The sequence below is a fragment of the Pezoporus occidentalis genome, unplaced genomic scaffold (assembly GCF_034315485.1).
Source record: "Pezoporus occidentalis ecotype Australia unplaced genomic scaffold, CSIRO_AGI_Poc_V1 ctg37, whole genome shotgun sequence".
Taxonomy (NCBI): domain Eukaryota; kingdom Metazoa; phylum Chordata; class Aves; order Psittaciformes; family Psittacidae; genus Pezoporus; species Pezoporus occidentalis.
The window spans coordinates 9,198,355-9,221,361 of NW_026915691.1; the positions used below are offsets into that span (position 1 = coordinate 9,198,355).

At 44.3% G+C, this 23,007-nt stretch overlaps 1 protein-coding gene across 4 annotated transcripts in view; it reads right to left on the reverse strand.

The window, feature by feature from the left end:
• The window catches only part of LOC134170298 (transmembrane protein 132B-like), a 233,874-nt gene that overhangs the window by 7,200 nt on the left and 203,667 nt on the right, over nt 1-23,007 (reverse strand). For all 4 annotated transcript variants that reach the window (XM_062631617.1, XM_062631620.1, XM_062631619.1 and 1 more), the window contains one exon: nt 4,348-4,553. In XM_062631617.1, coding sequence (XP_062487601.1) covers nt 4,348-4,553 — 206 coding nt within the window. The remainder of the gene's footprint in view (nt 1-4,347; nt 4,554-23,007) is intronic.

Sequence of the window (23,007 nt, forward strand, 5' to 3'; positions counted from 1 at the left end):
GCTCTGGATAGCTCTCAGGATCTTTCTTATCCTATTACTTCCTGTTTGGCAGACTTGCTTGGAAGATTTTTTGCTTTTCTGTAGTGAACCAGTGTTGCCAGAATTACACTGAATTTACATTTCACACAGAGAAAGCCTTTGCCAGAGAGCTGAGTTACAACAGCAGCCCTGTTACAAGGGTGCCTGCTAGCACTGATCTAATCAGTGATCTGTCAACTTTACATTACAGATGCTGTCTGTGAGCAGTTTAAGTATGTCTCTTCTAATTTCCACCACTCTCAAACCAGGCATCACGTTCTTGGGCCAGATGCCAATTTTCTGTTACAAAAAAACCCTAAAGAAATCAGTTTTGCTGGTTTTGAATTTAAATACTCATTAAAGAGTTGTGTATTTAAAAAACAATTGCAATACTTCTAATTGGGGGGGGGGGGGGGGAAGTAATTTTGAACACAGAATACAAGCCACTGAAAGTTGATTTAGTGGAAGCTACAGCAATAAGTTGCAGATAGGTCCAGCCACAGTTCAGGTAGAAACAGAGTTTGGTACCTTTACATGCCTTGAAAATACCACCTGCCTATTTACAAACATCTCTATGGCCTTATCTCCACAGGGCGTTAGAGTCAGTTAAGTAAAGGAGGGAATTTACAGCATGTTCAAGCATTGTGTGGATGTTACTCACAAATGGAATGATTTGAATCTGGTTTCACTTAATTCACCTTCAGTTACGGCTTCATTTTTGAGTGGCAGCAGTCACACAGAGGTCTACCTGAAGCAGTTTGGTTTTTCCTGCATTTAACTTAGGCTTACTTCCCTGGTTCTGGCTCTAGTACTAGACAAGACCAAAATAAAGCTACCACCTAATGAACCATTACTCCAACAGACTGCCATTCATAAGCAATACCACATCTCTTTTAACTGTTCTGAAGGTTTTGAGGGCTGTTGCTACTCTGAGTTACCATGACACAGTAATGGCTTTACCACAGCTACTGTGAGGTAGCTGCCTCCCTGGGAGCATTGTGAAAACTGACTGCTATCCCAGTTGCAAATATTTACTTAAATCTCCAGCTTGGTCTGTGAGCCTTTAGCCGCGCAACTGCTATTAATGCAGGTGGAAGCCACTCACCCACATAAATGTATGTGCATACAGCTGCTAGTGCAGGAACTTCAAGAAGGATGTAATTGTTTGGCAGATACATGAGGAATTGAAATGTTTTTAGACCAGCAGAGGCTGCTTGGGCCTCTTCTACACTCTCATATTTGACTTCAGTTTAAATCTACACTTTTCATTTGCTGAGGCTGTGGGCTGCTGGGCAGCCCGTTGCAGGAGCAGGGTTTGTGTTAGCCTGAGCTAGCTCAAGGACCACAGTCCATGCATTAGTCATGAGCTCATCCAACTTGCATCTGGCAAGGGAGGCCGTTCACATGTGCAGTAGCACACACCAAGTTCTCCTCTGGACAATAAATAAAAGTTTGCCATATACTTACTTACAGACTGATATGCTAAACTCTATTGCTGCCCTTACATAGGGGAGCCTGGTTTTGGCCCAGTTTCCTACTTTTGCTCTTTCTATTCCTCCAGGAAGTTCCTGCTCTTACAGCAGTTCAGACCAGGTGAGAAGCCACACACACAGTTCAAACTGAGCTGGGCACAGGGCATTTGTAAAACTTGGAAAAACCCTTTTTTATTGCTTTGTGGCAATTACTCAGGGAGTTAGGTAAGCCAGCATGTCTGTAATCACATGTATTTTACCATTACAGGCATGGTAGGGTTTAGAGAGAGAAGCAATACGTTTTATTAGATCAACAAACATCATTGGAAAGAACAGATGTGTTTTGAGGCATATAAACACTTTTCAGGTCTGAAATAGAAGCTGTTATATTCAGATGAAGAACAGCCATGCTGGGACAGAAGTTTCACAGGCATTTCTTTTGTTGACAGCACCAATAAAAACATTTACAAGATTATTGTAAACCCAGTTATATTTTGCCATCTGGCTCAGCCCCTCTGACAACTGAACCAGCACAGCTACACTGAGCATGTGGGAAGAAAATACTGGGGGAACCAGGGGGGACAGAGCAGTGTTCAGAGGTTGAGGAAGTGTCTGCACAACCCCTGTAAGAAATGCTCAAAAATGTTACCTTCTGTATATGGCTCTACGTGAAGTTGCAGCAATACAATGCTATGGCAGCCACACCTGCTGGGAAATGCTTGCATTTGGGGGTTTAAATAAGACTAAGGACCTCTCCCCTCTTTCAAGCCTATCCTCAGGTATCACACAAGACAACCTTCACACTGCACAGCACTAACACTGTATGGCACACACCGGGCAGGCATATGAAGGCTGAAGCATTGCTCAAAGGAAGCGAGTGTGGCCTTCTGGCTGCATCACTGAATGAGGATTCAGGAAAAAGTTAAGAGAAAAATAAAAAACTGGAAAAAAAGAACAAGAAAAGCCACTAAATCTCAGGTAAAACCCATCCAAATCTAAAAATAAAGGAAATGTAAAAACCTTTAGTACAAAGCAAATGTCAGAGTGAGCACAACTAATGCTACTCCTACACTACCTATTGATTTAGAATAGCTCCCCAAAGTTAAAAAGAATCCCCATGAATGTTCCATAAACCAAGAGATCATTTATTTCTAGTTGAAACCTTTCCCATTCCAACGGGCCTGGACTGCTGACATGCAGTGTCATAACCCCCCAGCTGCAGTTGTGGGGGGCGAGACGGGGGCCACCCTTTCTCTTCCACCCTCCATGGAAAGGCTTGCTGAGGATGTGCCAGCAGTTCCCATGCAATCTGAGCAGCAGCAAACCTGCCCTGCTTGCCAGCTTGCAAACAGAGCAGACTCTCAGGCCATTATCTTTATTTCAGCTGGCCAAATAAATCAGAACTAGACACCAGGGGGTAAATTTCTAGCACTGCATGTAATGGGCTTAAAGTCAGAATATCCACGACTGTTAAGCACAGCTGAATGTCTAACTCACTGAGCTTGCTGCTCAAAGTTTACTCCTGTAATAAACAGCAACAGCCTAATCCTGCAGATACTTGCTCAGCAAAATCCCCACTGGTTTTAGTAGGAGCTGCGCCTAAGGGAGTGTTGCAGTGCTGGACACGTTACAAGCAGAAGAAGGTAAGTTAAGTAAGTGAAACTTTAAGCAGCCAGCATACATTGGTCCGCCACCCAGCACATCTCTCCCTGCCACAAGTGGCAACTCTGCCTTTATCACAGAAGCAAACACACAAGTTTATTTCATGCCAGATCCTCATCACCTCTTCTGTCACTTCCAGAAACGTCCCCATAGCCCAGAGGTAAGTCAGTCCCTTTCTTTGTAGCTCATTATCTGAACGTCTGGTAAATTCTGTCCTATTACCTTTGGTTTTATGCCTTCATAAAGTATTAGGTAATTCTAGTCCACTGCTGCCTGTTTGGGCTCTTTAAGGCTCTTCAATAGCTGAGATAGATGTTCTCTTAGGCAAAGCGAGTGCTTCAACAAGAACTGCCTTGGTGTTTAGCAGTGCATTTCCTGCTGCCAGAAATGCTTTTTCACTGTATTATAAATCTGAGCTGGTGTCATGCCTTGTTCTCCTGTAGCATTTTTCAACTTAGCCTGAAACCCACCAATGTAGCAGTATTACTGGAAATTCTTAATCTTGCAAATTGTGCAAATGATGGGTATTTTCATTAGGGAATAATGGGAACAGAGCTCAAAATCCCTGCTTCCCCTACCTCCCCCCTAACACACCTTTTTCCCAGTCCACATATGTCCTGGAAGAATCTTCAGTAGGAACATGAGCGTGTTTTTACCTAGTTGGGATGTGCTAAGTGATGCTTTGGCCAGGTCTGCTGTACACTACAGAGACTGAACAATCATCCAAAGCTTCAGAATCATAGGATGGTTTAGGTTGGAAGGGACCTTGGAAGAGTATCTAATCCAGCTGCCCTGGCAGTGCCCAGTGACCTCACTCCCTGTTTCCCTATTTCATTTAGCACTGTAAGCAGAACCTTGAGCACCAGCCATGCTGAATATCACACACATAGTGTTACATAACAGTGGGTGAGGTCCAGGTCCTTGTCTTCAGATTTGCACACTGGAGTTACGATACAGTTTCCTGAGGTTGTGTGGAATTCCTTAATGCTCCAGGCAAAGCCACTGACTACACAGATTGGGATAAAACGTAGCCTACTGATACTGCTGTTGGATGTCTTAATGAAGGCCAAGACAGACTAAAGCCGAACTTCAAAAAGGAGAGTTTAGATTCTGAGAAACACTCTAAAAACGTGTTGTGTTCTAAACCCAGAGGCCCCGAGCATGGATGTGCACAGTGCCAATGCTGGAAGCGTACCTTTTGTTGGAGGTGACAGGTATCCTCCAGCCTTTGATCTGGCTGAGCTCTGTGTCAGAGATCTCGATCTGCAGCGGGAGCCTGGGAACCCAGACCGTCACTTCTAATTGGGTGGTAAAATGCTGGTAAGTGAAGTTAACAATAGTATCCACTTTGCTTTTCATTTCCTTGCCATTAACGAAGATGGAGTCACAGCTGTCAGAAACCTTCAAAGAAAAAAGAAATAATTAGGAAATGAATAAAAGTTTCTGAGGAAGCCCAAGGAATGATGCATCAGCCCAGAGACAACACTGATAATGTGAGCCATGCATACTGCATTTTCAGTTTCCTAATTAGTAGCAAACAGTGATAAATGGACCCCAGGGAATCAGTTCTGCTTTCCTCAATGGATACTACTCAAACTACAGATGTTATATAACCTATGTGAATCTTTTATGCGAGGCAGATTACACTGTTCATGAATCAAACTCCATGTGCATCAAAGTTTATGTTTACAACTTGCTTAAAGAATGTGGAAAAAATGGGGCCATATGTTAGTAACAAAAAGACTGACTCAGAACCATAAAACAAAATCCATTCCTTTTTCCTTGAGCACAGAACACTGAAAGACAAAGATCCCCTCATGGCTCAGGAGCACGAGTGCAGCACAAGCATTAATTTTTAGAGCTTCTCAGTAATTGTTTTAACAAAACGTATCTGTAGTTGCTTTGTGTCAGCATTCAGAATTACTGCCAGAACTAGCACGTGGGCTCTAAACTACAACTCATCTACTCTCCTGGTTCCAGGGATCCTTTGGCACAAGATCAAGGTCCTGAGCACAGATCCTGTTTACGTAAAGACCATGACATAGCTGTGTGTTTGACCTGCACCCTGGAAAGACGGAACTGCTTCAGGAGGTATGGGTTTAAGTTATATTTACGAATGTGTGTTTTTATACCTTTACAATATATATAATACATTCAAATTAATGTACAACATGTTTGTAGATATATGTACATACATACATGCATCTATACATGCATCTGGATCTATGTAAAGGTTTATATTCTGCTTCAAAGCGAGAGAGAGGTGATAGTCTCCATCAGAGTCCATGAACTGTGGTTTTAATCTTTTAAAACCATGGCTTACAAGATGTAGCTGTGTTACTGCAGTGGACTTCGTTCTTGTCAGGACTGTTCTGTGTCATGTGGTATAATGCATTGGGACTCAGATCTGAAGAGATTCTGGCTAAGCTGGTGATTAAACGCCCATTTACTGGAATTACTGAGATAGCTCATGTAGACTTCAGTGGGGAACATGCTGAAACACAGGTTGGTTTTTGCTCTGCAAAGGTCCCTCAGATCTCTTCTGGTATTAACAGGAATTAGGGGTTACTGAGCCCAGAAAAATTACAGCAACTGTGTAGCAGCCTATTTTGTTCCCCAGAGTCAGTCCTCACATCACATGTGACTTTGAAATGTAAGTCTTGTTCTGCTTTGAATCTCATAACATCATTTCTCTCTCGAGCTCTATCATGGTATACAGCCGTTAGATGAACAATACCTGAGTTGCACTATCATGCCAACTTCTACTATCAAGGATAGAAGGGGAAACTTTTGGGAAACACTGTACCAGCTGGTATATATGCACTGAACATTGACTGTTGCACACTTGGTGAGACCAGGCAGCCAAACCTTTCAGATCGTCCCTTTGCTATCACTGTACAATTAACATAACTCTCCTGTCCTGCTTAGTATTAGGTAATAGCTTTGCTAAAAATACTGTCAAGTGCTTTGAGATTCTGATTAGAAAAGCTCGCTGTTCAGTGTTTCTCCCTCCACATGCAATACCCATATATAAAGTAAAAGAGCTGCACTTCCACATTTGCCATTTCCAGATCAGCTTCCTGGATCCTAATCAATGTACTGAAACTACAATCAATGACTTGTTTGCAAAGGGACCAAGCCAGGTTGTGAGGGATGGGGCAGAGGAAACCACGTCACTCTTCTGGAGAGATGCTCCTGCCACAGGAATTTAAAAACAATGACAAATCCAGTTACCTGATAAAGAGCTTACAATGGACTCCAGGCCCTGGAGAACCACAAATGAACCTCAGAACCTTTGTTTCCCCCTAGTAATGTGTCGTAAGTGTCTCTGGAAAGTTTTAGCACATTAAGCAAGCCCATTAATTGAATGAGCAGTTGAGATTCTAAATCATAAAGCCTACACCTAGGGAGTTTTGTGAAAATTAATACAAGACAGAAATAATTACCAAAACTCAAAGAGGGAGGGATAAACATCAAGACTGGATCAGGGGAATAACTAATATCTGACATGACAGCAGCTAATATTTTAGATTCTCTTCTTGCTGTTTAAAATGTTCGTCTTGCCAGCAGGCAAGAAAGGTGCTAAATTAGGGAACTGAAAGATGGACTTTAATTGTAGCTGTAAAAACATCAGGCTGGGCTTACAAATTTCATAGATTAAATGTCTAGACAGAGCCATTTAGTCATTTCTGTACTGACCAGGAGATAAGTAGGAATCAGGATATATAACTACACTCTACAAGTTCACCCAGCAGCCTTGTGTAGAGTTCAGAGCTTGTGGTGCACTTAAATGTATCTTCCAGAAAATAATCCAACCTTGGTGAGAAAACTTGAAGAGACACATTGTTCTTTCAGTTCTACATCTGGAATTTGGGTTTACTCTGTTAAGTACAAGCAAATCAAAGAATTTAAAGGGAAATCATGAGTCCTTGAGGAAGTCCTTAACCATTTGGGCTAGACTAAACCTCACCTGAGGAAACCTCTATTATCTAGTTGAGGTCATGCTTTGTCTAGAAAGGTTGGGCCAGATGATCCTTGAGATCCCTTCCAACCTGGTATTTTATGATTCTATAATCCATACATGTTCAGCGTACATGATCCATACATGCTGAGCACTCTTATTCCACTTGGGATCTACAACAGGCCCAGAACAAAGAATTAGTTTCATCCGTGTCTCAAATGAGAGCTGTGATTTCCTGCTAACAGCGTTCTGACACCCCTCCAGAGTGAAGAGGGAATGAGAAACACACTTTGAGTTTTGGGGACTCGGTGCCAGCTGTATTCTCTGGCTAATGGCCTACAGCGAGTGCTCCCCTTCACTTTCTCCCTTTCTAAGTCTCCTGCATGCTTTTCTAGTTGCACTATGCCAAATGTGGCTCGTGATGCTGCTGGAAGGGGAGGTCGTACAAGTTCGGGGAGGGCACAGCTGTCTGCAGCAGGAAGTGCTCAGGTTCACCATGCAGCAAGCCAACACAGCAGGGTGACACAGGCAGAGTTACATCAGCAGTAACTTAACACAGATTTCTTTTGAGCTGCTGCTTTTGAAGAGAGAGGGGAAATGCTGCAAACACAAATCTCTCCTGCAAACACTGCACAGTGAGAGGGCTCAGGAAAAACTTAGGCTGCCACCCTCCCATCTAAAATGCAGAGAGCAAGCCTGTTTAAAGCAGTCTGTCACCATCCATTGTCAGCTGCCTGACTAAATCAGGAAGTGCTATTTGAGACAGGCTGCAGCCAGGAGGGCAGGATGGCTGGGATGTGCTCTGGTATGCAGGTCAAGAGAAGAGAGCCGTAATTAACCTCTGCAGGCTCTGGAGCAGGTGGTTGGATCCAATCCCCACAAGTAATTGTAAAAAGCACAACTGGCCCTCTACAGCCTGTCACGGCCTCCTCATTTTAGACTAATTCAGTACAAAAGTAGCTAGCAGTCCAAAACAGTAATTGGGAAAGCATTCAATGGTCAGGTCAGCAAAGGTTTATACACCCTTTGAGCGAGCAGGTAAAACAGAGGGAATGGGAACTGACAAGAAAACAAGTAACTACTGCCTGCTGCGTGGTTCTTCTTTACATGCAGGTTGTATTCCAAAGCTCATACCTTACCCTCAGCTTGCGGGACACTGAATAAGCACTCACACTCCTCCTGCTATCTGCTGCTATCTGCTGAGGAGTTTGTTGGTTAAACACGAGCTTGCTGCTGAATGCCTGCTCGGCATCTCTCCACAGAGGAGAGAGCAAGAAGGCTTTGGGAGAGCCTTGCCACACGGGCATCTTCCCCGCACAGGCCTTATCTCCAAGTTCATCTTTTTTCACCTTCAGACATACACTTCTCGCTGATACTTACACGAACGGTCTGTATGAACAGGTACAATGAATTTTAAAGGAAAAATGAAACCTAAAAGGAATTAATTCTTTTTGTTTAATTTGGTATGAAGCAGCAGTGACTCAGTGGATGCAGGAGTGATACCAAGTACAAACTGTCCTATGGCACTTTTCGTCTGTGAATTTTTGACATGCAAAACCCAAAAGGATGTTGTTAATTTTACAACCCAGAGGAAACTGAGGCACACACAGTGTGTATCAGAACTGAGTCTAACACACAGTCTCTTCAGCTGAGTGCTACAGCTATTTGGTTATCTAGTCCCGGTGCCCAAATGATTTAAATTTGAAGTTCAAAATCACCCTTGAAAAGAGGTCCCATTTACACTTGCTTCCAAAAGATCCTCCACCAGTAACTCAGCAGAACTGGCCTTCACAGGAGCATTTCTGCTGAAGTTAAGATGTACTTGCATTGAAAGATTCTCGTATTTAATGGGACAGATGAGCAGCCTCTTCAGTCTTGTAACCCTGTTTTGGTTTTTTTCAGCAGCATCCCAACCTTATTCCAGTCCCTGCCTGAGAAAATGCCATTGCTGATGCCCAGCACTCAAGGAGCCCAGAGCATGGTCTGGTGGCAGCCACCAGAGTCCTCTGCAAACAGGCCCACCCAGAGTCCCTGTGGAAGAGGAGGGAGGGATGACAGACCAGCAAATCTCAGGTGTTTAGAAGCGGTCAGAGGACCAGTGCACAATGAAGGTGTAGAGGATGCAAAGTCTCATTATTGTGGCTGAGGCTTTAAAGAGAACAATTGTAACAAGATTTTAAAGTGAATGGTGCCTACGGTAAATGGCTCATTCTCACAATAATCTTAAAACTGTAATTTTGTGGTATTTCCTGAAGCTTTCTTTACCTCCTTTTCTGCAGTGTTGTTCCTAGCATTGTCTTTTCAGCCCATTAAGGAAGTACTTGCTGAGCTACCTCAGACCCTTTCATCTGGCTTGGATAATTTTGTACATTATTTTTGCTACATGTTTGCTTTAGAAGCACAGTCTGAAATTACCTCCTCAGCCTGAGGAACCTGGCTTAGCGTTTGGGTAACAGCTGAAGACAAAAAGGATGATTATTCTTCTTCCCTGTCCTTTCTCTCTCTTTCAGACAGCTTCTGTGCTCCCTGGCTCCCATCCCTTCCACACTACACACTGCCCAAAGCCGCTGCTGGATCTCCCCTAAACTGACAAAGGGATGGGAGGACACACCTCATGTCTTGCAACAAATAAACAAACAAAAGGGTTTTCCAAGCCCTTTTCAGCTAAGAAATGCTGGCTTGATTTAAGTTCAGAATGAATTCTGAATTTAGAAATAAATTCTAGACTACCTGGTGGTGGTCTAGAAAATGTAAGAGTTCTTGTTTTGGCTGTACCTGCATGTTATGTTCATGACGTATTAGTTATTGTAGTGCACAGTATTGGCCCATATGCACGTGTCAAGTGATAACATAAAAGTAGAAACTGTCATTATATTTCATTTCCCTTTTAAAGTTAAAACTAATTGGCCATAGTTGAACTACAGTTCTGCCCCAGAACAACATACTGGGCTTGTGTGGCAGTGACAGTGAGGGGAGAGGCCCCTCATGAGGAGGAGACATCACCCAGCCAGAACAGGATCTTTCGATGCAGTTAATTCTGGCAATAGTTCTGCTTCCCCCTGCCCCAGTTAATTACACGTACTGGGGTCTGCAGATAATTGTCTCCAAGCAATTTGAGGCAAATGGTAGATAAAGACTATGCAGAGTAAAAGGTGGGCAATGATGTGATACTGAAACTGAAGTTTTATTCCCTTTTAATTGTAGACGTGCCGCTTAGTCTTGGAAGTGTCATTTTTGAAACAATTCTTTTCACATTAATTTGTCTTTATTGGCAAACCAGTTCTCCAGGTACTGTTCTCTGGAATAGCTGCTGTGGTTTCAGATCTAAGTGTTGGCTAGAGGAAACCCTAGAGATACTATTCTAAGGCTGCTTTCCTATTTAGAAACAATAGCAAGAGCTTAAGTCAAGTGTGTTGTCATGTGTTCGGTACCTGTTTACTTTTCATCTTATCAGTGAATGACAATGTTACACAGAAACTGAATCCAGACAGTGTGATTCAATGCAGTCCAAGAGCTATACTTACAAATAGGAATACCAGTATTCCACCCCCCCACCTGCTGAAGGCAATCCAGTTGAATTAAGTGGAGATAAACGTGCAATCTAACAACCACTTACTTTGAAAGTAAGTGAGGAGCTGTTGGGAGCCCAAATACTTCAGCACTCAGCCCACCTCACACGTGGCTCAGGGCCTCTGAGAACAAGCCCCATCACCACAATTTGCTGCACAGAACGTTGCAGATAATGGCAATATCCATATCTATGTTTGAAGACTACTTGAAGGCTACTTATGGCACTGGTACAAAATACAAATTTATGATTTTTATATATAATGTAATTTATACTCAGCTCTGAAATGTAATGAAGGGGAGTTAGAAATAAGACTGAAAGGAAAACCTTTTGTTGAGGAAAGCACAGGATAGGAAAACCAGATAAACTGAGGTGCTGAATGTTCAAGAAACCAGAACATGATGGTAAGAGCAACAGGCTTGTAGAGGGGCTGATCAGTTACACAGATGCACAGAGCTCCATGTGGACAACATGAGACCACTTTAACAGCAGCTCTGCAGCAATTAGCACGACGGTTAGTGGTACCCTTTTGTTTTATTGAAGAAGCCTCTGCTCATTTTCTCCATAGATGATACTATTTAACACCACTGATGAGAGAAGCAGGATACTGGGGGAGGAGGGAGATGAGACTACATATAGCTTGTAATGATGTGAATCGGTATTTGGAGTTTTAGAGTGTTTTTACCTTTTAACCTCTATTGAAACGCACTGAACTAGAGGGAAGGACAGCATGGAAGACATTAACATTTTGGTGTAGCAAAAGAGACAATTGCCGTGGCTTAGAAAAGGTGCAGTGATCCATGAATGTACAATGAGAATGTAAAAACCTGCTGTACTGAATGAAGTGTGCACTATTCAGAAACTGTTGATCTATGCAAAATGATGAAACAACACACGAGCTCCGCCAGGATCGCAGTCCCAGGTGCAGAGCAGCTGCTCTCATTCACTCCCGGCCTGCAGTGCAGGGGCGTGCCTGCTGGAGATGGGGAGTTTGGCGGATGCACAGGTTGAAAGGGAAGGACCAAAGAAGGTGGGTGTGCTTCCAGACTCCAGCCTGCTGCTCGGCTCAGTAATAACCGCTGTGCCTCCACAGCGCAGTGCAGCTGGGAAGGGCAGATGCTCTGGCATTTCCTTCTTATTGATTATGTAGCGTGAATACTGAAAGCAACTGGGGGCAGCTAATAGCAGTACATGGTGGCTGCCAAAATGTGCTCTGCGATACATACCAAGTCCCTCTGCTAATCAGATGAGCTTTTAATTGTATGCTTTCTACAGGAATCAAGCTGAGGAATTCTGTCAGAATTAAAAGTTACTGTTTCTGCTCTTCCCGCTGATTAATCATCACCATTTGCAATCAGAATTGTGCCAGTCCCATTCTTACTCCATAAGTATCTGTTTCTTTCAAGCAATCTAGTATTCAAGTCAGCATGGCTTCTACTTGCCTTGTCACCGTGATGCAGAGCCTCTCCTGGGCTTGCATCCTTCCCAGACAGGCATGCTTATCTCTAGACAGACATCTTCATTCTTACACTGAGATGAAGGCTCTCTCACCAGCACAAATACCAAGCACATGCTTGTCTGAGGTGTTTCTTGCTTAAGTATTTGATCCTCAAACTTCTGCAGATCAGGCATTACCAACACTTGTTAGTTTAAATAAATATTAACACTACTTCATACTCATAAGCTGGTATCCCAGAAGGGCTTAAGAGTTGTTGATCTGGTGAAACCACAGCATATGGTGCCAGCTCTTTCTTGCACCCATACCAACTGCAAACACTGAACCTGGTCTGTAAAAGCTGTTAATTAGGTGAAGCTAACACATATGTTTGAGCTATAAACCTCTCCTTTTCCCCACTTGAATTACACAAATGGGGTTATAGGCTGACAGAATAATTTACGCATCATTGAGAGAAGTAAGAGGGGAAAACATCCAGGCAGATGTAACATACTTCAGTTCCACTGAAGTTCTTTGTAAGATAATGGGCTTTAAAAGCAATCTTCTGTGTACTGAGTTAACTTAGTGTCCATGATTCATGGCTCTAATCCCTGTGACTGAAATTTAAGATCTAAGGCTCCATGAAATTAAAAGAAAAAGAAACAATTACATGCGTATTCATTCAATTTCATGTACTGAGCATCCTGCCATTTTTCCAATGAATTTTTAACGGGGAAATAGGGGTTTCTCAAGCATGTGTACTTGAAAAAAAACAGCACATCAGTTAAAACCTGTTCTGGTTTTGGCTGGGACAAGGTTAATTTCTTCATAGTAGCTGCTGTGGGGCTGTGTTTGGGATTTGTGCTGGTAACAGCTGATCACACAGGGATGCTTTCATTACTGCTGAGCAGCACTTACAGAGAGCCAAGGCCTTTTCTGCTTCTCACCCCACCAGCAAGGAGTCGGGGGGCATAGTCGGGACAGCGCACCCCAACTGACCCCACAGATGTTCCAGACCACGGGACATGATGCTCAGCATGTAATGCTGAGGAAGAAGGAGGAAGGGGAAGACATTTAGAGTGATGGTGTCACCATTTCACACGATGGAGCCTTCCTGGAGATGGCTGAACACCTGCCTGCCCATGGGAAGGGGTGAAGCAATTCCTTTGGGTTTGCTTTGCTTGTGTGTGTGGCTTTTTCTTTACCTAATAAACTGTCTTTATCTCAGACCATGAGCTTCCTCACTTTCACCCTTCTGGTTCTCACCCCACCCCACCCAGGGGAGTGAGTGAGTGGCTGTGTGGGGCTGAGCTGCTGGTTAGGGCTAAACCACAACGAACAGCTGAAGGTATCCAGCTCTCCTGTGCCTGCTGCTTTCTTGGCATTCCTGGACAATGCAAGTCACCTCCAGATTTCCCCTTTCCCCATACATACTTCATAGATGCCCCAACAGAGTGTACAAAAGCGCAAGGACACTTAAGTGTGCACAGCCCTCTTATAGGACACACCGGTCATTCAGCCCTCACATAGACAAGACAGTCAAACAGTTTCTAGCCATCGCTAGGCCATACATCCCATTGCACCGCATGCACTGCGGTCCTGCTAACGCTTGTCATGTTAGCACAATGTTCACCATATTTGGTGCTTTCTGTGAAGGATTCCCTGGAATGGGAATCAGTCTGTGAAAAACTAACCCTGGTTTATCACATGAAAAAGAAATCATCAAGCTGTAGTGGGTCTGTGGCTGTTTAAAAATGGGAACTCCCTAAAGGCTGAAAGTACAGATGGGCTCCAAAAGGGCCCCAAAGTATTTTGAACCTGATTCCTAGCCAGTGGTGTCACTTTTTCTGGGGGGAGGGTCTGTGTCTCCCTGTAAAGCCGTTATTGTATCTGCAGTATTCCCATATACCATGCATACAAAAAGCACTTTCTAAACGGCGGCAGAATGGTAACAACAGAGGGGCTTTATCTACAGCACAGGGGAGATGAGGAAAAATGTTCACTGGCTACGGAGGAGCAGACGGTGAGGGTGAAAAGGGGAGTTCAGCTCTTGATCATCACCTCTGTGCCTGTCCCAGGGGTCCCAGCTCCCACACTGGCTCTGGGAGCTTCCCCTGGACTGTGCTGTGCCATCTCCTTGGAGCTGGCTCCTGTGGACAGACTTGCAGGGAGCACTCTCCCAGGGAGACAAGAGGGAGGTCCTTGAGGGTGAGTGCACCAGAAAGAAGCCCCAGTGTATTGAAAATGCGGCCAGATTTCCATTCAAGTGAACTGTCTCGGGGCTCTTGAAATTGTCAGGAAGACACTGACTGACACAGCAGATCTTTCCAAGAAATACATCATCTCTTTTTCATGTCAGAATGACTCAATCATGAGCCCAAGCTTAACTCCTTAAGGCAAAGTGCTGGATCTGCTTCTGTATCTAAACAGATCTAAGCCTGTGCTGAAGATGGCATGCTTCCGTTGTGACACGGCCTCCACTCAGAAGCTTCACTTCTGCACATAAATTCAGTTCGCTGGAATTACCATAGCACACATACATCAGCTGCACCTGGACACATGGAATCCCTTGGAAGCAGCTCCCTATATAACCCATGGTTTCTGACGGCCACACACCTACAAATCCTCTCCTCCTCACTGAGGTTTCTTGACAGACCAGGGGAAGAGAAACCCAAGAGAAGCTTAAGGGAGGAGGGAACAGGCAGTGGTGTTGAGCACTAGCTGAAGGATCTGCAGGACTAAGGGGCCGCTGGCACCTTTCGCCCTTATGTCCTCTTTCATCAGCACTCAACCTTTAAGTTCCTTCCACCACAGGTAAAGGAGATGGCACTGCCAAGGGTGACAGCTTTCCCTACACATTGCTACCCCAACATGGACTTCAGCCCCACATGACACACACTAACACAAGTCACTGAACAGTGTTTGTATTTCTCTCGAGGTTCTCTGCCAGTCACCTCGATGCATTTTAGAATTAACTGTCATAACCCTGCTATTTTACCAGGAAAGGAACAGAGCTTATTACAACCCTCAGACAGAAAAGGAACCCTGAGGACACATGGTGTGTGGCTCAGACACAGCCTTTGGGCCAGTGGCCCTGCACTGAGCAGCCCGGGGTTGCCAGGTCTGAAGCTCCCAACACCAGAGCAGAGATTGTGCTGGGGCTGCACAGCACGTTACAGACCACAGTCTTCTCTTTTGAAGAGAATTTTTAAAACCTCCCAATGACAGAGAACAGATGTCAAAATTCCTGCTTCTTGGATGACACAAAACTTCCCTTCTCCCACAGAGCTCTTCAGAAACTGAGTCCTATCAGAATCAATGGTTTGCTGCTAGCTTTAACATTAAGACAGAGATTGAGTTATCAGAAAAAAATCAGTGTAGAGCTACCTGACTCCTGCATCACTCTCTTCACTGCTTCATCTTTGCTCCAAAGCCCACATCACCGGAGTGGACTGAGCTTCCTTCTCAACAAGTAAGACCCTGTTAATATCCAGCTACAAATAAGCACTCTTCCTGTCTGTCTCCCATCTACAGCCACAGTGCATGTACTTGTATGAACTCCCTCTAAATGCCAAGACAGATCTGAAAAGCTCTTCAGTTTCCCCATTGAATCTGGGCAGAAATAACCAATCCAACTCATGCATGAAAGGGAAGTGACAAACCACAGACTGCTGCCGTAAGCTTTCAGTTGTACTTTTGGATTTTTCTCTTTGGTTTGTTTTTTAACATCTTCCCTTAGGGCTATGCACACACACAAAAACGTGCCACAGTCAAGGAATGTAAAAACCACGGGAATGGAACAAAAAGGTTTCTATCCTTCCTTGAAGTTAGATCATTTCATCACAAGTATATATATGTAGGACTCGTACAGCACGTAAATACATCCCAAAAGGTGGAATCACAGAAAATGTGTATCCATTTGGCTCTTAGTAGCAGTTAAACTTTCTCTTTCCTAACCAGAAAGCCTAAGGGCACGTTACGGACGTAACAGGCAGCATATTCTCTCAGGAGTGTCAGCAAAGGAGGAGCACACCGAGGGTGGTTACTTGTTTTGACCAAGCACATTTCTTTATATTCCCCTAATGATGCCACGTTTGCCTCATCACCCAGACAATATTCCCTAAAAGCCTCTGTTACGAGTCTCAGGAAATACAGCTTCACTTAAAGCCTTTGCCATTGATACAGCACGGAAGCAGCCTGACGGCTTCTTCAGACTATCCCTGTGCCTGTGTCCTGTGCAGGAGATGGTGCTGCTCCCTGCTCAGAGGGGTTGTGAGCTGCTTCAACAGGGAGGAAGGAAGCACCTAGACAGGAGGTTTGTTGGGCTTCTAGCTGTTGTTACACACACAGAGCTACTGAGTGTATGAGGATACAGACAGATTGTGCTGGAAAAGGGAGTGGGGTCATTAAAAATGGTGCTTTGTTAAAAATCCTCCAAAATGGGATAGAAAAAACCTATGTTAAAAATTCCTAGAAGACAAGACAGGGAAAGCAAACCAAGAATAAACCAGCCAGCATACAAAGCAGGCTGACAGCACTGGCAAATGTACCTAATCGAGCTGTGTATCATTTCCAACTTTATCCTGCTCCTTGCATTGATCTCCCACTGCTGTGGCAAAGGAGGGCTTGGTGCTATTTTCTCTGGGATTTTAACTACACTGCCATGTATTTATTTTTCCTGTCCATTCACCTTATTCTCCGGTAAGATTTCACATTCTTCCCTTTCAGCCAGTTTTTCTTTCTGCTTTTTCTTTTAACTCTTCTTCCATTTTTGTCCCTTTAAGCTCTTAGAGCTCACAGCCATGTGGCTTCCCCTATCTGCTGTATTCTCCACACATACTTTCCAAAGGGGCTCCTCACATCATCTTAGTTTATGTTGGTGGTGAGTGCTAAGAGACATTTAAAAGCCGGACAGTCAGCACCTCAAAACCAAAAGGCTTCCTACACAGGCACAGAAGCCTGTGATCCAGTGGGATACGCAGCCACAAGGGAGGTAAGCCCGAGGAAATCTGAACACCTAAGGAAGGATTACCAAAACCACCTCTAAAAGATGAGCTTGTGAGCTTTCAGTGTAACTGGAACATCTCCCCACAACCACCTCCTAGGGAATGCCTGTCACCTCCAAGCAGCAGGGGGGCAGAGGCACCATGTCCTGTGACCTTTGCCTGTGCTGCCTCAGCAGCCACACTTCCAACACCCCGGCTTGAAGCTCTGCCTGCAGACAGGTCCTGGACACCCACCAATTGTTCACCCATGGAAATGGCTCTGTCCAGTGCAGCAGGTGCCAGGGAGCACCGTGTGTCCACTTTGTTTTCTGTCTGCTAAGGGGTAATGTGAAAAAGGTCACCGGGGTTCTCACCACTGACGGGGCCCTCACCTATAAATACTCCAACCTTCCAAGGAGGGGAGAGCTCATGAGTTTAAAGGTTGCCTGCCAACAATATCATCTTTATAGCACAACATCCCCTGCAGCAGGCAACTCTGAAGTCAGTTGGTGGCTACCAAAGCTATTAGGTTCTGTTTACTGAAATAACTCTATTAAAGTCTCATGTTTTATGCCGATCATAGACATAGTCCTATTGATTTAACTGGAGAGCACCCTTTCTTGTGGTAGAAGGATGTTTGCTTTTCTACACTTTGCTGCCTGCCTTGCTGCCTCACACAACAGTGTACAGCTGGTGCCAGGTCACCAGTTCCCAGTGAAGTGCAGGGCATTCAGCATTAAGGGCCACTCTTGTGCAGATGTACTCTGCACTGCCGATCTCCAGCCCATTTCTAGCTCTGCTCTCACACTCAAGGGGATTATTCAGACAAGATTTTACTCAAACTAGAATAACCAAAACACACTTCTGGTTTCCTGTTCAGCTCCAGAGGCCGCTATCTAGAAATCACATCTGCACTTTGAAACTTCTCTCACACACTTCACAATACCCGAGAGGCACCACCAGAGTGCTCAGAAGCCATGGAAAAGGTCTGGTACAAAGGGCCTGTTTCTCATGATATATAAAGGCCAACTCAGTTGCTGATAGCACTGGGGGGTATCTGTGCTGCCTTCCAGGCACAAGGGCTGTAGGTACAGGAAAGGGGTCAGGCAAGGTTGCACCAACATGCAGCACTGGGCTGGGGAGTTGGGAAGGGATGAGCTGCTCCAGGCAGATTCCTGCTTTTCAGGCTACCTTGTGTTTCTTTTCCTTAGTTCTGTTCTTGTCTCTCAGTCTCATCCCAGCCTTCTTTATATAAAATCACCTTCATTCTGAGGTACCTCAGGCTTTTCCCTGGGCTTGCTGCAGCTCTCCCTGAACTCCAACTGACAGACAGGAAAATAATTACTTGAAACACAGGCAGCAGCAGCCACCTTCAAATCCTCTCCAGTCTCACTAAACAGGATCCCTTCCCATCCTGAGCCACAGACACTCGCACAGTGTCAGCAACCTTCTTCAAGGAACAAGCAGCTTCTCCAAGGAGCTGCATTCCTGTACGGACCCACCTCTGCATTCTTCAAATGGGCCTTATTTTCTTATAAGAATTCAGGAGATCAAAGTTGGCAATACAAGATTCTTCCTCGGCAAAATTAGTTACACAGGATGAAAACACCAATAATAACATAAGGCGATTAACCAAGCCATGTTATCAAGTTTGCTACGAACAGAAGGTCCTAACAAATGGCTGTCTACTAGACTTTAGACAACCATACTCACCAACAACACTGCAAGAAACAAACAAGCTCTAGCTTAAATAGTCATTGTTGCGTGGTATCCACAGAGTGTGTCCTCCCAGGAACAAAAAGCCACCCCTGGGCCTCTGCTGGAGGAGTCAGAGGAGGTGTTGCAGTAAGGGGGAGACACGCAATGCTGGCACTTTGCTCTATGGAAAATGCAGCCCCGTATCCACAGCCACTGTTTCCCTTCCACCACTTACTTGTTTCAGTGTTAGTGTGTCCTCACTTACGGTACCAGAGCCCTGATCTTCACCCAGTAGCTCTGCAAATGTTGGCTTTGCATTTACAGTGCACAAAAATGTACTTAAAACCACAGCAAGAAGGATTTACTCCACAGAAGGATCTTCTCATTTTACACTGAAAGTCTCTCATCTAAACTCACTACAGGTTGGGGAAATCTGTAAGTCCACAGCTGCTGTGTCGCAGGGACCGTTTCAATCTGCAGTTTTCCAGCAGTGGTGTATTGAAATCTTTCATTTGTGGGGTATCAGTAAAAGTTGTGGAGAGAAAATCTCCCCTGGCAACATGTACTTTTGAAAGGCCCTTTCAAAGCAAACATTCCAGCAGTGGGAAATACTTCAGCACGCTGCGCTCTGTCTCCTCCTTCCTCCCCTCACCCCCTCCCCTATGCTCCTAACATCACAATAATCCATTTCTTTGTGCCCCATCTTCTGAAACTGTTTCACACCACCTTCATGCACCTGGCTGAGGAAGACCTCACAGGCAAAGGTTAGCTGCTTTCACACAGCACTATCAGTATTCTGTGCTTCATGGCAGCCAGGTGTTACCAGCTGGCCATACAGCACTCAGTTTTGGGGGGGAAAACCTAAAAATCATTGTATTCTGAAACCCTGATTGCATCAAGTAGCAGCTAGCTCAGAGCACGGTAACCACGCTGGGCTCAGCCCATTAAAAGCTCGCTTGGAAAATTGGCGCTTGCTGAGCCTCTGCGGAAAGAAATGAATTAGGAAGGAAAACAATAAGGAAAGGGCATACATTAATTTTGCTCTGCAGTGGATAATGGGGGGTGTAAGAGATCTGAGGAAGAACTGTGTGTCTTAAGGATTTTCTCTGACGCTTTCAGAAGAAAGCCTGAGAGCCTTTGGAGAAGGGTTGCAAATTAAATCCAAACAGTAATCTCAGAAGCAGCAATTGGGAAAGAGCAAATAAATAAAGCCTATAAATAGGAGGCAGCATTTCCTGCTAGGAACTTGCCATTTCTGACAATGCATCTCAAACAAAGAACTGCCCCTCACTGGCATTCCTGCTGGGCCATCTCCATTCTCTAGTCCCTGGGTAATGTTGTTCCCCCCCTCACTGCTAAGCTGCACTGGGTATTTGTACAAGTAGCTCAGTAAAGGATTACCTCCCACAATGTCTATATTGCAGGAAGCCCGTGTAACTCTGGCTGTGCTGTGAGATCTGTAGGGAATGCACTGTGTACACAGGACTTCCATACAGACATGAGTACAGCATCAGCACTCCACAAATAACAAATGGCTGCAACTCAAATAAGCACCCAAATCTTCAATGACCTATACATGCACTTTACAGCCTTTTCTTGATGCTTGCAAGAGTTCATATATCTCTGCTCATTATTCCCCTGTTTCTTACAACACTTCCTTTTCTCTGGCTCACAACAATTTGTGTCTCCAGGCGGATGTTTCAGGGAGGTTTTACTCCCCAGCCCAGGGCAGGACTGTGTCGTTCAGCTCATAGGGCCACTGGTGCTCTCCAGCAGGAATCAGGCGACTGAAGTTCCTGTTTGCCTCCCAGGGCATGGATTGTGCTACCAGTGGCAGCCCTGGGAGCTGTCTGACCACCAGGTACTTTAACAGAAACCCACAAGCAATGCACTTGTTTGTTCTAGAATCACGGAGCACTTCCACTGCTTTTCCTCAGGAGAAATTCATCAAAGGAATAAAATTAAATGACCAAATATTAACAAAACAGAGATTCATTTTCACACTGAGTTCCGTGCAACTCCGCTTCAACTCCCCAGCTGAGCATCACAGAAGTCCAGATCTTCCCTCTAAGGAGTTGTAAAGTGTAGATGTGATGGATTTAGTTTCTATTTCCTATTGAACAAATGCAAACTTTAAAGTTTGAATCACTGCTTGACACTTGATTTTTTTTAAGATACACCTGGACCATGCTCCAACAGCCTGGCTCGACTCACAAAAGCAGCTCTTAACCTCTCCAGCAATTAAAGGAAGTCTTTCATGTGGGAGTGAACGCTTTGGTACAGTGACACCAGTATATGTCAGACCTTAAGAATCCACAACGCAAACCAAAATGCTAAATCCTGCCATTTAATTAACCTGAAGCCAACGGGTGCTCTCTCTACAGTGCATAGTGCAAGAGGAAGGAGAGAAAAGCCCTGCACCAGCACGTACCTTCCATTCCCTGTACCTCATGCAAATGGTAAAAGAAATACCATTTATAACTTCACTTTGTTCTTTCATCCTTATTTAATGACTTGTCTGAGTCATTACTCCAGTATTTACTTACTATTCTTTAAGGCTGGATTTTCCCCATTCCCCTCAAAATCCCAGACACACCCCAGTCCTGATCTGCATGGCTACGTGTCACTTCTCCTCTTGTTGCCGTTCCTGTGATGGAAATCAAAATAGTTTTCATTTTGATTTCCAATTCTATACAAGAATGCAGAAATATTAATAATTAAAAACACAGCAAGAAAAAAGAAGTCTTCTACCACAGAGGAGAAAGGAGCTGGAGACCATCAATGGGAGGTGCTTTTTATGTCAGATAAATTAACTGCACTTCAAAATGATGGTGGCGTGTCAGGCTCATCACCTTCATCCTCAACTCCAATTATGCTTCTCAAGGGAATGCATCTTAGAACACAGCACTAAAACACAGGTGTGGATAAGTGAAAGCACAAGAACATACCCTCAAGCTGCATTCAAAATCCAACTGAGACCTACAGAGCCTGTTTGTGAGTCAAAAGATTCAGCATTTGTATGTACATTTTAACGTATATTTTTGGTGCCCAGAACATTATTGCTTATACTGGGATGCTGTGCCATCCAGAAAGCATCATTTGCAGCCCAGTCTACTCCTCTCAACTATCACATCAGTGACGAGGGTGAAAGATAAAGACATTTCTCAGCTGGCAGCTAATGGCTGTTTTAACTTTCACATGGAGCAAACTTTGCCCTCTCCAACACCTCTGTCACTCCAATGCCTTTCACAGAGTCGCCTGACTTTAGCTGAGAGCACATTTTGGCCACAGGGGTTTGACGACAATGGGAATCTGAATTAATGTGCCCAGCCAGAATGGGAGCTCAAGAGGTATAAAAGCCTCAGAATCCAGGAGGTTCATGCATCTGCAATTAAAATATTTAAATGGCTGGCTGCATTAAAATTTATAAAGTAGAGTTTATTTCCTACAGAGCTTAGAGAAAATGCCTCCAGAAGTTTGCCATTTTCTCCCAACAGCAGTTACTTATGGCTGCATTTGCCTTTGTTGAGCCTGGACTGAGTTGTTTACCCTGTGCATCTCTTAGTATAAAATATTGAGTTTACCCTAAGCAGTATCATGGCTAATGATTGCTTCCCAGGACTGGGATCCATGCCCTTTGCATTTCTGCTCTCAGAGCAGCCAATTGCTAAGCCATAGAATTGTTTTCTTCCTCGGAAGCAGCAGCTGGTCCCTTGGAAGACACCATAAGCATCTCTGCCGAGATCTGTGTAATTGCACATGTCGGCATGGTCTGTTCTTAACGTATCCTCTCCCAGACAAAACACTGTTTTCTCAAGCTGGCTTTGAAGACTGTGTGTGTTTAAAAATAGCTTCAGGAAGACACACACATATATTTTGCTATAAACTGTGTACAATGTGTACTGTGTACAGAATATTAATTCTTCAATATGTGAGTTTGTGAGACTGCCTCTTTGGCATCATTATTGCTATACATGGAGCTGGTTTGTGTGCAAATATGATTCTAGACCCGAAGTTTCGTTTTGGCACAATCATAAAACAACATAGATTTCAACCTGTTGCTGTGTAACAAGAACACTTTCTAAGATAAATGCAGTCAGATATTTTTAAGATAACATGCAGCAAGGCTGAGCTACTCTTTTCTGAGCATCCTTTGTCTGCGTATGAAACTAATTAGCACAATCCAGTGACCTGAATGTCAGAACCTC